We start from the raw sequence: 16,250 nt of genomic DNA on the forward strand, positions 1-16,250 counted from the left end.
TGCTTTGGATGAAAATGTTTGATGGTTTAACCGGTGCTTTAGAATACTTTTTCCCGTGACAATTATTGGGGATTTTGCTAATGCCCCATGCATGAACGATAGACGTTTTTGCCTTTCTGTTCGTGACTTTCCGGCGGAGACCGGTTGCATGTACAGTGCTGTTATATCCTTGAATTGACATTTCACACTCTCCTAATTTAATGAATTTCCATGCATTTAAGTGATCAGCATATGATTCATTATGCTAAAACTAAAGTGAATAAATTACAACTTGATGAATTGAATTTCGCAAGAAATTTTCCACTCGTCAAGAAATTTTTTTTTTGCGCATTATCCGCTAGATAAATTCTCTCTTCAAGTAGATGTATACACACTAATTGTTAAACACGCTGCAAAACGGTTTTTTAACCGTAAAATAAATCATATTCAGGTGATAATCCGATCTAAATATAACAAAACATGGCCACTGTTACTGTCGTTAATGCATTGGGCAACAGTTTAATTTTCGGTGGGTTTTCGTTTCTTGTTTGGAAACACATAAGAAAACGCAGAAGTGCCATTAAGGCCTCACAGAATTCGACAGGGCGTCCAGTTTCAGTCGACTGTATAGTTTTCAGTAGAATAAGCCTGCATTCTAGTTGTAAACCTAACTGTTGGTTAGTAACCGGTTGTCTCTTCTCACTTCCTTTCTTGCCGGCATTTTATTTGCTTCAACTAGTTCTTCCCATCGGAAACAACTTTAATGCTCCACAGCATTAGCTCACATTAAGATGAAACAGATAGATAGTTTACTTGAGATAAATAAGAACAAATTTCTGGCAAATATTGGAGTTGTTCATCGGGGGGCCGGGTTGTTCATTGTTCACATCCGGAGCTGTGTCAATGTTTTGTTATTATTAATTAGTTAGTGGCATCATTGTGTTCTAGTTGTCTTCTTTCTTCATTTCCGAGGAAAATTTCTGTGAAAGTGAAATAATAAATTATTGTTCATTCGCACAGCTGAGTTTAGGGCTAACTGACTTTTTAATTTCGCGTGGAACACTAAATCAGTGTTGATTTTGATTATTTCCTATATATTGTTCGATTGAAGCAGGAAAATTTCTATGCGCTCAAAAAGTGCACGAGGCAAAATCCGCCCTTTTTAACATTTACAAACCAAAGCAAAATATGCAGTTGAACAATCTGAACAATATCTTTTCTTGTCCCGGATAGGCGCAAATAACGTTACAAATACTGAAATAACTTTGCGAGGAACGTGTTTTATATCCTTCCCTGTATTTGCGGTTAAGAAAGAGAAAACGTCACAAGAGATGTGCACCTTGCATTCTTGGAAGAGGCATTTCCAATGTTGCTAGGAGTCGTAACAGTTTCGTGTATCTCGCAGATTAAAAGCTGAATACATTAAATTTGTATTGAACGACGTGTGAAGTGGAAGGACTATTTTAACCTGACGCGGCAGGTAACTATTCTTTTTTGTAATCGGTTTGTTTAAATGAGTTGTTTGTTTGTTTGCAGGGATATTTTATTGTGCAACTACAGTCAACCTCGTTATAGCGGACACGCTCGGGGCGTCGATGTCCGTAAGCGAGAGCCGAAGCGGGAGTCATCCAGTCAAACCCCGCCGAGGATCTGGATGTCCGTAAAGCGAGTGCGCAAGCGGGATGTCCGCAAGGCGAGAGTGACGTACTCCAGCCAAGGCCACCCAAGCAAATTTTTTACAAATTTACCAGTAGTGTTATAGTGTCAAAACAATAATGTTTATACTGACCAAATGATTTCTTTTTATTATTTGCGGTGTAAAGACCGAGCAGTACGGGAAATTAACGATAACGGTTAAAGCTCTTTCCGTCTTAACTCGATCGAAACCGTTTTTTACGTTAAAACCTTCGCGACTCGGGTTTTGGGATAAAAATGTCTCCGGTGGAATATGCCATTTAATGATATATCCACAAATGCAATGAGTGTTTGTCTAATAAGAAAACATTTTATATTTATGAATAAGAATTATCCATGCTTAGCGTGCGTCTTTTAAGTTTTATTATTCAACAAATTGTCACGTTGCCCAGATGGTCGGAAGGCCCTTGTTATCTAATTTTGTCATCCGTGCGAAATGGTGTTTCATGTGAGCAGCGAAACACCGGTTGCTCAAGACGAATAGGAGAGTACTCTAACTTCAACAGTGTTCAGTCCATGTTCCATTATTTCATACATTGATAATAGCTGCTAGGAAGGGCGACAAACAAACCTATTTCTCTGCTTGAGACAGTCGATTGAAAATTGGCTTGATTGGACCTCGAGCCTGAAGACCACCACTAGAATTTTGATGCTGTGATCCCATATAGTCACCATATTGAATAAATTACAGTCAAAACCAATGTAGTGTTTTTCCCAGACGAAGCAATGAATTTATTAATGAAAATGTGTTTTCATTTTACGTTACGAAAATTAATATAGCCGTGTTCTGTCTAAACTTTTTTTGTCAATGCTAGAAGTCTGAAGTATTCTATTTTGACGTGGAACTTCTTTCAACTGATTTGCTTCCTCTATTCTGCAGCAAAACAGACAAGCATGCGTCGTATGATCAGTGTCAGCTGGCAACAGTTGCTATTCATTACAGCCATATTAGGACTGACCGTCTACATGTTCAAGAAAAATGAATGCAGCCATCCTGGTATGAAGTGTTTACTATCAGATTTAAAGGGACAGTGTCATGAAAAGTCTTCTAATTTTTTTGTGTGTTAACTATACTAGAACTGTGAGGGTACACTCACTGATTAACAAAATAACCTTTAAGTAGTAGATAAAAATAAGCGGGAGACGTGGGCGTACATGGCGAGCGAAGGCGAGCCCACGCCCACAGGGACGCAAACACGAGACAAAGGAAGAGGAGCGAAAGAGAGACACAGAAGAAACAAAGCGAGCGGAGTCGACAAGAACATGTGAGAGGGGACAGGACAGGACGAGGCTGGGATTGGTGCACCCCATGAAAGTAATGATTACAAAAAATAAAAGAGGCATAAACTCCTTCTCCAAGATGTAAATAAATGGTAACCAAAGGCTTTTATGTGACTTTCTTCCAAGGAACACTGTCAGACTTGAAAACGTCGGCCCAACTTTTTCAAGTTTTTGGCCACTTTCTTCCAACCCACCCAGAGCCACACCACGTTTTAACGATTTGTGTGACTAGTAAATAAAGTACGTTTTAGCAAGGCCGGTCAGGCCACTATTAGTGGATTTCCAATTAATACGTATACCAACACCTTCACTGGATTTTCAAGTAGCACTAAATCTCAGTGCGGACACTGCCTTTAATAACCCTATAATAATAATAATCACAACCCTTTAATAAATGAGCAAAAATGTAACGTAAAAGTAAATTTCAAGTATCAAACAGTCAGTCGTGCAAGTAAGTAGGGGCTACTTTTTTGTTTTCTCTTTATATCCTCAAGATGAAAAGGAGAACCTGGATTTGAAATTTGATGAAATAGAAGAAAGGGACGAATTCTTTTCTACAGGTTAGATTTATATTTATGGTCAGAATTTAGGATACAAATACTTCAAAATACTTTGCAGTTGTATATCTTGTATTGATTTTAGGTTTCCGAGAACATGGAAGAATTTGGTAATATTCTGCTTGGCCTAATAGAAACTGACAGCCTCCTGCCAGTTGAAATTTTAAAAAATTTGTGTTCTATGATGGTGGAGGGAAGGGGGGAAGGCGAGGGAGGGGGGAGGGGCGACCGCGAGCTGATGGGGGGGCCGCGTATCATATATAAATTTGTGTTATATTTACAATTCGATGCAATATTTGCTTGCTTATTTACAGTGTCCACGATTAGTACAATTAGTTATTTATTTTTTGCTTTGCTTTGCTTCACTTTGCTTCACTCCACTTCACTTTGCTTTACTAACTGACTGTTTCGGCAGCTCACATCTGGTTAATGGTAAGCGCCCTGGGTGTTTAAGTATCCACGATATTCGTTTTTCTTCCTTTTCCCTTTTCTCTAGAGAAACAACCAGAAGAGTACAAGACTGTCGATACTTTGTTGCTTTTTGTCGGCTACCCAAGAAGTCGCCATACTCTTCTATCTGCTCTTCTTGATGGTCACCCCCATATCGTGCTGGCAAACGAGTACAGCGTGTTCAGCCGCATCAGCAAAGGACAGACGTTTACAGACAGAAATAAAATGGTCGATGAGTTGGTGACCAGCTCAAAGCAATTTTTGGAACGGGGTGGAAAAGGCAAGGTTATGCAGGGATCTCTTGGAAACACAACCAATTTTGGTTTCTATATGGAAGGTTACTGGCAAGGAACCTATGATAGATACATCAAGGTATCGAAAATAAGGCTTCCAATCTTACAATTAGGAATTCTGGTTCCATCAAACAACGTTTTAGTGCAGAATGCACTATTGTGATGGTTTGTTGGGGCTGTCGTCCCTAACTCCTAAACCCCTAAGACCCTAAAGCGCTATGGTGTAAACTTTAATAGTCAATTAATTAATTAATATCAATTAATTAATTATTCCTGTGAAGGGGGTGGGAGCCGAACGTACCCCTAGGTAAAACCCGGAGCACATCACGTTACTTTCATATGAAGATCTCAAAGGTATATATTTGTTTCAGAAAACCCTTGCTCTCTTGTGGTACTACTCGACGTTCTAGGGCAACGACTTTACGCTAACGCATGCGCAGTTTAGTCTACGTTTTTTGCTGGAACTCGTGAACATCGCTTGTATTGCGTGTTTGTGGTAGGACTCCTGCAGACTCGTGGCGCCAAGAAACCGCAAATTATTATTAGATCTAGACTTTCACAGCACTTCGAAGGAGCAAACTTGCACCGGGATTTTCGGCGTGAACCGACAGGAAATTCCTAGCTGTACTGCGTTTTAAAAACCCTTTCGAAAAGATTTTTATAATTTTTTATCGTCTTCGTGAGTTTACCGTAAATATAATGTCATCGAGTGCCGTAAAACAAACAAAAAAAAGAGTCATGTTACGGCATTTTCAAGGAAAAAAACTTTTTACAAACGAACAAAAGTGTAGGTTACGTTTGCAAAGATTAACGTAAGGAACAGCTGGGAAAGAATACAAGTAGCCTGTGAACAGTTTTTCCGAAAGTAAAATAAAGCAAATAAACACGAACATATATAAAACATCATACTTTCAATTGTTCCATATTGCATTCTGCACTTACCAAATCATCGAGATTTTTCTATCTATTGAAGTTCGGATAAGTTCATAGCTAAACTAAGTCAGGCAAAGTCAAGTCACTTTGTGACATCATAAGTTTGCAATGTCCCGAATTGGTATATACTAAAACAGTGGATAGCGTTGTTGACGCGCTCTGATTGGTTACTCAAAGTCCAGAAAACCTTTGCTATTCACCTCCGAGCAACTCGCACGCGAAAATTGTAGTCGTTGACTAGAATAAATGATTTAAAAATCATCCTTTTTGGCTTCGCGGCTCGGTAAATGTTCCATCACTGGCCACCTTCATTGAGGTGAATAGTTGTCAAGTAGCACAAGACCAACGGGCTGGGTACTACGCTGCATTCATACGTTTTATTTGTTATTTTTTTAAATCATTATTTTTGTTTCCAAACCGTTGTAGGTGATTGGCGATAAGACAGCCTGGTACACAGCACTGGTGTTTCGAGACTTGTCTAAAGACTCGGTCAAACGTTTGATAGATAACATTGAAAACGACTACAAGGTCAAAGTAAAGTTCATCCACTTAATAAGAAATCCCTTCGACATCGTCTCAACCATAACCTTGAGGCGAACGCGCCAACAGGAGGGAGGAGCGAGGTTCTCAGACCATTCAGAGAAAGTAAGGATAACCTTTTGTTGTTGTTGTTGTTGTTTGTGCAGTAAACAGTTAAATTCATTGGCCATCCTGACTTCACGTCATAATTTATGCTGCTGTTATCATTTGGATTACATTATTCATGTTGATAATAATTTGTTTATGGATTGCCTCCTCAGCTCGATGATCCAAAACTCTTACAGCAGAGCATTAGTAGGTTATCCCGCTGGGTGGAAGGAAGTGCAATCGCAAGGGAAATTCTTGATCGAGACACAATACTGGACGTAAATGGCCTCGAGCTCGTGCAGAAACCAGTGGAAACCATGGCAACGATTTGTCAGTTCATTGGAATATCGTGTTCTGAAGACTTTCTCCAGGCATGCGCAAAGGTGGTTGACCCAAAACCGTCCATAACAAGACATTATGTAGTGTGGCCCCAAGAACTCTTGGATCAAGTTTATTCCATGATAAATACGTATCCATTTCTATCTCATTACACATTTGAAGACTAGAAATCATTTTAATCATTGTTGGTAATCAAGGACCGCTAATGGTGGCATGGTAATTCAATTACATTTGACCACGAACACCACATCCACTGGACGTGTGCTCCGTAGGAAATGTTTGTGAAATAAAACAACATGTTACAGCAAGGAGCCCAAAAGTGTGACCATTTTTAATTTATTCACTTCTTTCGCGCAGATTGAATCCAACCAGAAGTCAGCTGGAAGGTGTGCTCGGCTTTTGATTGGAAAGTGAATGCGAATCAATTATTTTCAAAGTGATCACACTTTTGGGTTCGTCGCTTTGAAGGAGCTATGGCACCACGGATTAAACCATTTTCTTTTTATGTTTAAAATTTCCTTGAAATCGAATAAAACTTAAGAAAATAAGATAAACGAAAAATAAAGGGATTCCAAAGGATGGCCACCCTTAATATAGGTTGAGATGGATTGTAATTTTAGGCTGAATTTTTCAAAATGTGACATCCGTGATAGAGCGTTCTGATTTGATGAACTGATACATGTATACAGTGTACAATAAAAGACTGCCTTGTTGTGGACCCTTGAACTGTGTTTTGCATTAACTCTTTGTGCAGATTAAGGCGGAGATTCTGCTCGCTCATAGTGCCAGATCCCATCGTAAAGGCGTGTTGTCGAACTCGAGGGGTGTTAGTTTCTAAATAGCCGCGCATTTTGTACGTAATGTACCTTATACATGTGAGACGTGGCAAAACCCATCCTTAAAAATGTTCTGATGTCTAAGAGAAATTGTATATTTTTATTAGTGCATTTGATCGTATTTTTTATCTTATTTTACTTAGCTGGGGTTGCGCCTCGCATAGGTTACTATTAATTTGACCAAAAAGTTGAGAAACTAGACGAATGGACCCCTTCCCACCATTCACTATCGTGTCATCAGGCAAGATAAATCTACAGCTATCTGCTATGTTAGCTGTTTATGTGCCTTGTAGTTCAAAACGAAATAATCGCAAGAAAGATGAAATTTCTGTTCACGAACTCACGGTATGGAAGTTTCGCAGCGAATCGACTTCGCACCCACTGTTTGCTATCATAGTCACACTGCTCACGCTTAAATAACGAGAAATATTCAGTGTTTTCACTCCCTTTTTTATTAGAAGGTAGCAAACTAGGTCGTACGTGAGAGCAAACTCGGACGTTATGAACTTGATTGGGTGTGAAACCTCCTACTACCGATGTCAAGAGCGACTGAGCTACAGTGAGAAAACTAATGTTGGAGAAGTTTAATAGAAAAATAGCGTATTTTCCCGTGTTTTAGCTTTCATTCCTGCGTGCAGACATTGTCCATTTTTTTCCTGCGTCGTTTACGGGGCGTCTGCAATCAGGCTACAACAACCTCGAGCTCTCTCCACCTCGTCTAAAACGAGAAAGGGTCCATTGCTTTAAAAGGTTTATATCCATTTGTTGCACCAAACTGCACCCTGTGAGCATGCAAGCAGCTAGCAGAGCCCCCGGCCGTGAGCGAGGGTGACGTTTGAGCGCATTCCATTTGTGTGGAAAACCCGTGAGAATTTTTCCGGTAAATGGAACAGTGCAATTTTTCAACAAAAACAGTGGCATACAACGAGTGTGTGTTATTTGAAAACTTCCAGTGGAAAGGACCGTGTCATTTCATTTCCCACCCGAAGCGCTCAAAATTTCCTGCCTTCCAGCGCGACAGGAAAACATTTTCCGAAGATTGAGAAGGTCTGGGTACGAGATCTAAACGCCGAGAGAGACTGGACTCATTGACAAATTTCAAAATGGCGGCCAGTATCAGTTTGAGAGATGCGAAGAAAGCCCTCAAGAAATATCTTCCTTACAGCGGCTTAGTCGGTTATTCTGTACTTGGACTTCATTCAGTGAAGGTCCGTGTGGAAGAACTTATTATCGGTAATGGTGCCAGACCATTTGTTTTCAACGGAGCGTTGGTTTTGTCAAGCCTTGGCATGACCGTGTACCTGTACTACAGACCTGTGTTTGATGTCATAAAACCTCCCAAATCAAAACGTCTTTTGTGGAGTTTGTTCGGTACTTGGATGTTCAACTTTGGTTCTTTATTGCTTTGGGCGATTTGTAAAGAGATTTGTCCGGAAAACAAAGTGATACGAGCTGCTATGGCCTTGTCTTCCAGCGCCGGACTCGTGTATATTGGTACAGATTATCTACAAGCAATGGACAATCTTCGATTAGGCATAATCGCGGAGCGAGTAGAACCCGGCGAGGTTGGGGCCGTAGAACTTTAAGAAGAAGAGAAGTACTTTACCAATGTTTTCGTTAAGTTATGGACGAGATCTACGCCCGATTTTTGAAATAATTACCGACGATAGGAATCTTTTTAGCATTCGTCGGTTCCAGTATTTTTCTCAAGACCAATATCTTGTCAACGAAGATAATTATGTCAGTTAGAAAAGCAGAAACATCCGCCATTTACGCTTAGCTGTTGATTAGTTCATCAAGTTGTTAAAGTGTACAGTGTTTGTGTGGTCAAAAATCTTCTGTATTGAACATTTGATGTATGAAAACAATATTCATAAATATTCATCTATGTCTGTACATTTTCCTGCTGAACAAACTAGTTATGCAACACTTTCTCGTGGTATCTTTAACAACTATTCACCGAAGTGGAGGTGGCTAGTGGCGGATATTTACCAAGCCGGGAGGCGTTGTGTAACTATTTTATACCATGCCATAGAAAATACGCTAACTAAATTTCATCAAGAATAAAATCGCAGCGCACCACAGGAATGTTGGGTTGAATACCGTTAAATATACAATGGCTTTCCTGTATTCTGATTGGCTGTATTTTCTATGGCATGGTATAAAGTATGGGATATTTTGTAGTGACAAATCATTAGGATGCCAGTCCATTTGGCAGAGGTGGAGAGGGGGAGGCAGTGGTAGTAAAACAGGGTTTGTACTGTTCATTGAAAACCTGAAAAGTCCTGGAATTTTATTGTGGCCCTTTCCAGGACTGAAAAGTCCTGGAAAAAGACAACTGGTCCTGGAAAGTTCCAGAAATCTGTTAAACTCAAGAAACGCCAGAATTCTCAAAACTAACATTATAAATAATGTATGGCAGACAGTAGGGAGAAATAATATTGAGATCTTGGGAGTGAAAGGGTTAATGTGAATTTTGGAGTCCTGGAAAAGTCCAGAAATCTGTTAAACTCAAGAAATGCCAGAAATCTCAAAACTAACATTATAAATAATGTATGGCAGACAGTAGGGAGAAATAATATTGAGATCTTGGGAGTGAAAGGGTTAATGTGAATTTTGGAGTCCTGGAAAAGTCGTGGAAAATTGTTTGTGAAAAAGGGTACAAACCTTGTAGTAATCTTAGGCACGGGAACCAAGAACAACTTATGCTCCCATGATCCTTCTATAAGAAAAAGTGAAGCAAGAAAGTGTGAACACTTTGATGTTAATTGTGTGGCCACCAATCAGATCGCAAATAAAACCACAGGTTTCATTACCATGAAGGTTTGAAGTTTTCTCACACTTTTCTTATATGTACTGTAATACTTTCACAATGAATCTAAACACCAAGTTGTAAAATGTGTTGCTCTCCAAAAGCAATCATTTTATTTTAGTTACACATTTATGTATTTAGTGAATTGCTAGGAATTTTCTGGGCATTCAAATAACTTAAGAAAATACCCTTGCCCACACAAAGGAGTCAAAAAATATTACACTCAATTCACTTCACAAGCACATTCCGCAAGTGCTCTTTTGTACTGTTCCACAAGTGGCTAAAATAATCATGTTAAAATTTAGTTAAAAAACGTGGCGAATGGCTACTGCCACAAAACAAGTTTATTTGACGGCTTTTAAAACTAATAAGGTAAAAGTTATTTTGCTTTGCTTTATAAAGGCATTCAAGGAAATTTTTTGAATGACTACTTTTAAAAATACATTCACTCAGATGAAATGTTGTCAAGCACATTCACTGATAGCCATATTTTTCGGCGAAGAGAAGCGACAGCCGGAAATGCGTCTTCGTTCACAGGCTAATTCACTGAGTAAGGTAAAAAAAAAAAAAAAACACGGCGACAATGAATTAAAGCCAGCACTTCACTTAAGGTAGCATTAAACATATTCTCCTTTCAATATTATAATAACTCTACTAAAAAATCTGGTTTGAAAACTAAGTGTAATTGAATAACTAAAAACATTGAATAAGTAGCGGTATTTTGCTCAATAAAAGTTTTCCTTTGTCTTGTCTCATAATCTGTATGTGCAACCTAAATATCCCTGTCATTACAATCAAGAGCCTAAAAAAGCATTGCAGATCTGTTCTGAATGCTTTACAGTAAATAAAAGAGTAAATTTATATAATTGAGTGTAAAATATCATTTTGAAGCTTGGTCACACGGATAACAGAATCATTGACTTGACAAATTAAATAATTATATCATTTTACAGCAAGCATACTTGGGCATGCTTGGCCAGTTTCTTACAATTGAAATAAAATCATAGAAAAAAAAATACTTCACAGATTTAAATGCATAACCTCCTGGCTACAACACCAAACCAGTATATTATATTCAATAAATCACCGAGTTAATTCTCGTCTGATATAAATATCTGTTATTATACATGTTGCGGGATAATTCGGGGGTGTAAATGTTATTCACAAACAGCACTTTAAAAATGTGGTGGCTAATATAATATATCTACTTGTTTAAAATTATTCTGGACAAAGCTTTTCATGTGATATCATCTTCCAAGCATCTTCGTGTATTACTGTACAATGTTTATCTTGGTTAGGGTAGCTGTGGGGAAAACGGTCTATAACAGTACCCAGGGCAATGAATAAAATTTCCTAATTAGCATTCAGGGACTGAAGGACCTGCAGACATGCCTTGTAACAGAAAATGTACTGGTCCTGAAAACAAATAATACAAATGTTGTTAGACTTGATACAATGTGCTGACAGACCGGTGAAAAAACCCCTCCCACATCAGACTGTCAGTAAGATTTCCAAAGTTCCCATTCAGTAATAATAGAGCAAACAATAATTATTGCACATTATACAATTACAATACACTTCTCAACTTCAGGCTGGTCCAGAATTTGTTATTTTATCTAGCCTCATCGCAAGAGTGACTGCAACTAAATAAGCAAGTTTACATGTACAGCTTAGGGATAATTGGTTCATTTGACAGAAACCATTTGTGAAGTTTCAAAAGCTGAAATTAAGACATTGGATGGAGTTTGGGGACACCATCAACACAGGTTAATGGTTGAAATCTGTTATACCTATAATGTACCTAAAAATAGGATCCAAGACCTTTTTATAATTTCTTCCAATCTCTAGACATATTTTAGACTGAGATGAACAATGTATATAACTCAAATATACTTACTTTGGTTTGAATCATGCCCTGCCGCTGCTCACGGAGATTTCTGATAATCTTGTTCACATCAAACTGTAGGAGGGAAATTAAAAGACATCACAGATTTAGCTTGATCCATATAATTCTATTTTGAGTTTTATTTTGTTATTATTTAGATTCATTTTAAATTTAACATGTTCTGAGAAAAACCATAATAATGGTGCTCAACCTAACATAATAAAATTTGTCTTTCAAACACGTTTTTAAAACTCTGCTGTTATACATACCGTTAAATCTCTTTCCATGAGACCCAAGGCCACATCTATTGTAATAAGAGCTCCTGTTCTGCCAATTCCAGCACTAAAACACAAACATGATAATTCTTATTTATTTTTCTGTAGAAAGCAGTGTGGATATTTAGTTGGCACTCACTGAAATTGTAATGCAGAATCCTACATGAATAACATGACTAGTACAAGCTCTTCACCCAACCACTAGCTGGGCTTGTTCTTAATAATCCTAACTTCAGCTGCTCAGCTGTCCTATGCAGAAACCTAATAGCCAACTATACATGAAGCTGTCTGAGTAAAACCCATTTTGTGTTTTTATAATTTTATAATACCAGTATTTGCTTTTGCATACCAAAAAAAGGCAGTACCTTAAAAATTATTAATGTATATTAACAATAATGACATGCATATATCTATATTTTTTCACATGTACCTCAAGTTGTGCACCACAAAAGATAATAATAATTATTTTACGTACTTTCTGTATATTTAAAAATTACCTGCAGTGGACAGCTATTGGACCTGGGCCCTCAGCAAGAAGTCGTAAGAATCGAACAAACTCAATCAACTCCACAGCAGTCTACAGACAAAATATTCACTTGTGTTTAAATAACAAAACTGAAAAACTCAATTTGCAGTGCACATGTATGGAACATGCTAATAGTGTGCTTTTCATTTAGTCAGTAACATAATATCCAAGAATTGGCCAGGCATGTACTTTTGTTCAGGAATATTTTCAAGTACACTGAGTGCTTGCCTTCTCGCCATCATGTATTGCCAAGGGAATCAAAGAAAATTAACTGAAAACATGCGCAGTGTCGACCTACCTTAGGAACACCATGATCAGGCCATGTAGTAAAGTTTATGTGGGACACGGTCCTGGTTTCGCCAGTCTGTGGATTAAAAAACCAAGTTCAACATTATCACACATTATACTATTGTAACCAAGATTGAGCATATCTAAATAAATGAAAATAATAACTATAAATAATTTGATTTGTTATCATATTCATTTCCTATGTTATCCTTTCCTACACATGTGTACAAGCCTTGTAGGAGTCAAGAATGGTCCCTCAAAATATTGCAGTGCTTGCAATGCTCGCAAAATTTTAGTGGGTGCTCGTTTGCTCGTGCTCGCACATTTTTACAAGTGCTTGCATGCTCGGTTTTTAGTGGAGGTAGGTTTTTGAAAAGTGCTCGTTGCTCGCAAGGCTAATTTTTGTAAATGCTCGTGCTCGCAAAGAAAAACGCTGTGCTCGCATGCTCGCAAAGACCATTAATTTGATACCCCTCCTTGTGTTTTATAAAATGGTACAAAGTCCCCCTTTTGAGTAGAACTACCCATAATGACCACAATAAGCTGTGCCCTTTCCACTTTTCAACCCCTGTTCTCTTCATTGGCTGAGATAAAATAAGAAAAAAAAATACTAAGTTGCCAAACTTTACCTGAAGATTTGTGATCTCAAATTCTCTTTCTAAAAATGAATCAAAATCTTCCTTTCTTTGAAGACTCACTGTCATACTGTTAAACAAAATAAACAAAATGATGAGAATACATGTGAGATAAGCAGCACACACAACCCTTTGTTAAATTATTTTATTATTATTACTGTTAGTATTTTTTTTTCATAAACAGAGAATTGTGGCTAACCAAATTCATACAAAAAGCAATAACAACAAAAGCCAACGACATTACGCAGGCACACATTTAATAAAACTCCACTTTAGAAAACATCTGTTATGTTTTTAACAAAATGGAATGTGGTACACCGCAAAAAAAAAAAAATGCCTGGTTGCTGGTCAGTGTTACCTTCCATTGAATACCAAGGGTTGATCCTCAGACTCAGGCCAGTACTGGTGACACTTCACCTGAAAGAAAGAAAGAAAAATAAAACAGATAAAAAAGTGATCCTCAGTTACCGTTATAGCTTGTAGAGCAGTTGCCGTTTAGGTTAAAATGATTTTAAACTACCACGCTATTTGATGTGCATTTTTTTGTTTCAGAATTATGGTTATTCCATAATGAAACCAAGGAAATATAAACCAAACTAGTTTTAAAATTTAGTTATTGTTAACTTTAACACATACAAGATTTGTTTAAGCAGGTTTAGGCTTTTTTGGCTGAAAAAATATAGATCTGATTGTTACTTTTAACCATGTTTTGTAATAAAAAGTAAAATGATTAAAATTACAGAGATTGGTGATGTTTGTTTTTCTATCATTCGGTTAATTACTAATTACCACCATGCTCATTTCAAAAGAACGCAAAAACAATATTTACCTTCCCTCCCTCTCGTTCCAATGTTACCATGGCAATGACCTCAACTTTCTGTTCCCAAACCATCTGCCAGAAATCTTGTGTAGTGTTTGGAAGTGGACCCTACAACAAATCAAATTTAATTATAGTTTGTTACCAGCATGACCAATTATTATTACAATGATTCCAAAATCCAGTGGGTTAAGTTCTGTTCTTGTATTGTTGTGAGGGATTTTGTCTTGGCTCCCTGGTTTTCCTCCCTCCTCAAAACAATATTGCAACTGTACCAATTTCCAATTTGAACTGAACAGTGTAATAGGTGTTACCCTCTTATAAACATATATAAAGAACAAAGCTATGTTAAAATATGACGACAATACAGAATAATTTATGTTCAAGCAAATCTGGGCTATCAAAAATACTTTTAAAGGGTGCGTTAGATCTCCTTTTAGATAAAAATATTAATATTGTTGTGTCATTTAGGCAAACTTACTCTGACATAATGTAACTTTAAGGGAAAATGAAAGCATGCTGTTCTAATCAATACCTGAGTGGCAATGTAGTGGTATATGTCTTCACCAACTGGAACCTGAAATAAACGAGAAAACAATATTAAGATAACAAAAAAAATAACTCTACACAGATTTAATGTAACATATTTGAGTACAGAATTCAAAACATTTTCTACACTTATTCCAAACCACTTTGGGTACTTTTTTCAAGACTCTGCATATTTTTAAGCTACATGTAAGTCACAATCACATTGTGACTTTCCAGACATTAACTTCATTTTCTTGCATTTTTTCTTGGCATAAGAAACTAGTCAGAAGATTGCATATTCAAAGCAATGATTGATAAAACTTAAATCGGTATAATTATTACATTTGTATTTACAGACTGTTGCACTAATAAATAAACTACCTTGATGTGATTGGCATTGATATAATCATCGTCTCCATCTCCACTTAACAAAACTCTTGTCTTCTCAACTAGAGTAGAATTAAAAATATTAATAACACAAAATAACAGATACAAAGTTTTGTGCACATAACATTAATTTTATACATAATTTTTACGGAAGGTGCATCTTGAAAAAATAAGGATTTTTTTTCTCATTTATCATTTGTAATCCATCTCAATCTTCTTCATTCTTCACCTTTGTAACCAGTTGTTTTTTTTTTCGGGTTTTGCAAATCTGTTTACGAAATTTGTTACATGACTTATAACACAAGTTTGCAGTTCTTGAAACAACATTTAGTTACGGTAAGCGCTGTTCAAAAAATTTTCACTGGCTGGCATGGAACTATTGTGTAAATGATGTCAATATTTTGGGTAACTGGAACTTGTGATTTATCTGACCACCTCAACCAAGAAAACGACAAGGTCAAGCCTTAAACTAAAATTTGTACAGTTACGCCTCCGTTAAAAATGTATCACTGCATGCTATCTTACTTTTGTTGCAGGAGGTAGTATGATAGAGTAACTGAAACCTTGAAACACTAATAACAATCAAATCTGCACATAAAAAATGTTATTGTTGAAACTAATTGTTGAAACTAATTGGTCAAAGTGAAGTATAAGTTACTATGCAGCATTACATACATGGAAGCACATTTCTGTATCTGTTCTTGTCCTTATTTGCTGGTTTCTTGCCTGAGTCACACGCATCTGTTTGTTTTATCTCCCTTAGGGCCTACAAAACCATCAGAAATAGGTAATAAATCAATGTTATTCTTTCATTCAATTTTTCAGTCAACCAATTGCAAGAAGAAAAACAAAAATTAGGAGGCTTATCAAGCCTCAAGTATACTTCACATAGAAAACCTTTTCCTCTTTAACAAAAATTAAAAACAAATAGTCATTTACAACACTTGTACCACTACACACCTTAAACTGTTCAGCAGGAATATTTGAGTCTAGTTTTTCTCGCACACTCCTGATGAGGTTGTCAAGGCTTTGTCCTGTGTACATGCCACCTTCAATCACATCAATCAATGGTTCTGTTGGTTCAGGTGCCTCATCACTGCCACTACA

At 37.2% G+C, this 16,250-nt stretch overlaps 3 protein-coding genes across 4 annotated transcripts in view; 2 read left to right on the top strand and 1 right to left on the bottom strand.

Moving 5' to 3' along the window:
* Positions 1-1,347: 1,347 nt before the first annotated feature.
* On the top strand, positions 1,348-6,872 carry LOC144641961 (uncharacterized). The gene is made up of 6 exons (XM_078500974.1): positions 1,348-1,459; positions 2,555-2,671; positions 3,450-3,515; positions 4,009-4,334; positions 5,615-5,833; positions 5,989-6,872. Exons 2-6 carry the CDS (start codon positions 2,569-2,571, stop codon positions 6,319-6,321), a joined length of 1,047 nt encoding a protein of 348 aa, XP_078357100.1. The 5' UTR covers positions 1,348-1,459; positions 2,555-2,568; the 3' UTR covers positions 6,322-6,872.
* A 1,216-nt stretch (positions 6,873-8,088) lies between these two features.
* LOC144644057 (uncharacterized) lies at positions 8,089-10,552 on the top strand. Its single transcript, XM_078503467.1, has one exon. The coding sequence runs from the start codon at positions 8,094-8,096 to the stop codon at positions 8,574-8,576; it is 483 nt and encodes a 160-aa protein (XP_078359593.1). The 5' UTR covers positions 8,089-8,093; the 3' UTR covers positions 8,577-10,552.
* The window catches only part of LOC144644056 (tyrosine-protein phosphatase non-receptor type 13-like), a 51,883-nt gene continuing 45,513 nt past the window's right edge, over positions 9,881-16,250 (bottom strand). For both annotated transcript variants that reach the window (XM_078503466.1, XM_078503465.1), the window contains exons 44-55: positions 16,104-16,245; positions 15,819-15,909; positions 15,138-15,205; positions 14,764-14,805; positions 14,241-14,339; positions 13,770-13,828; positions 13,406-13,481; positions 12,787-12,852; positions 12,460-12,539; positions 11,957-12,029; positions 11,700-11,762; positions 9,881-11,218 (exon numbers count right to left, since the gene is read on the bottom strand). In XM_078503466.1, coding sequence (XP_078359592.1) covers positions 11,156-11,218; positions 11,700-11,762; positions 11,957-12,029; positions 12,460-12,539; positions 12,787-12,852; positions 13,406-13,481; positions 13,770-13,828; positions 14,241-14,339; positions 14,764-14,805; positions 15,138-15,205; positions 15,819-15,909; positions 16,104-16,245 — 922 coding nt within the window. In that variant the 3' untranslated portion in view covers positions 9,881-11,155. The remainder of the gene's footprint in view (positions 11,219-11,699; positions 11,763-11,956; positions 12,030-12,459; positions 12,540-12,786; positions 12,853-13,405; positions 13,482-13,769; positions 13,829-14,240; positions 14,340-14,763; positions 14,806-15,137; positions 15,206-15,818; positions 15,910-16,103; positions 16,246-16,250) is intronic.

This window comes from Oculina patagonica, chromosome 2, assembly GCF_052425735.1.
Source record: "Oculina patagonica isolate OP01 chromosome 2, crgOcupat, whole genome shotgun sequence".
In the NCBI taxonomy this organism is placed as follows: Eukaryota; Metazoa; Cnidaria; class Anthozoa; order Scleractinia; family Oculinidae; genus Oculina; species Oculina patagonica.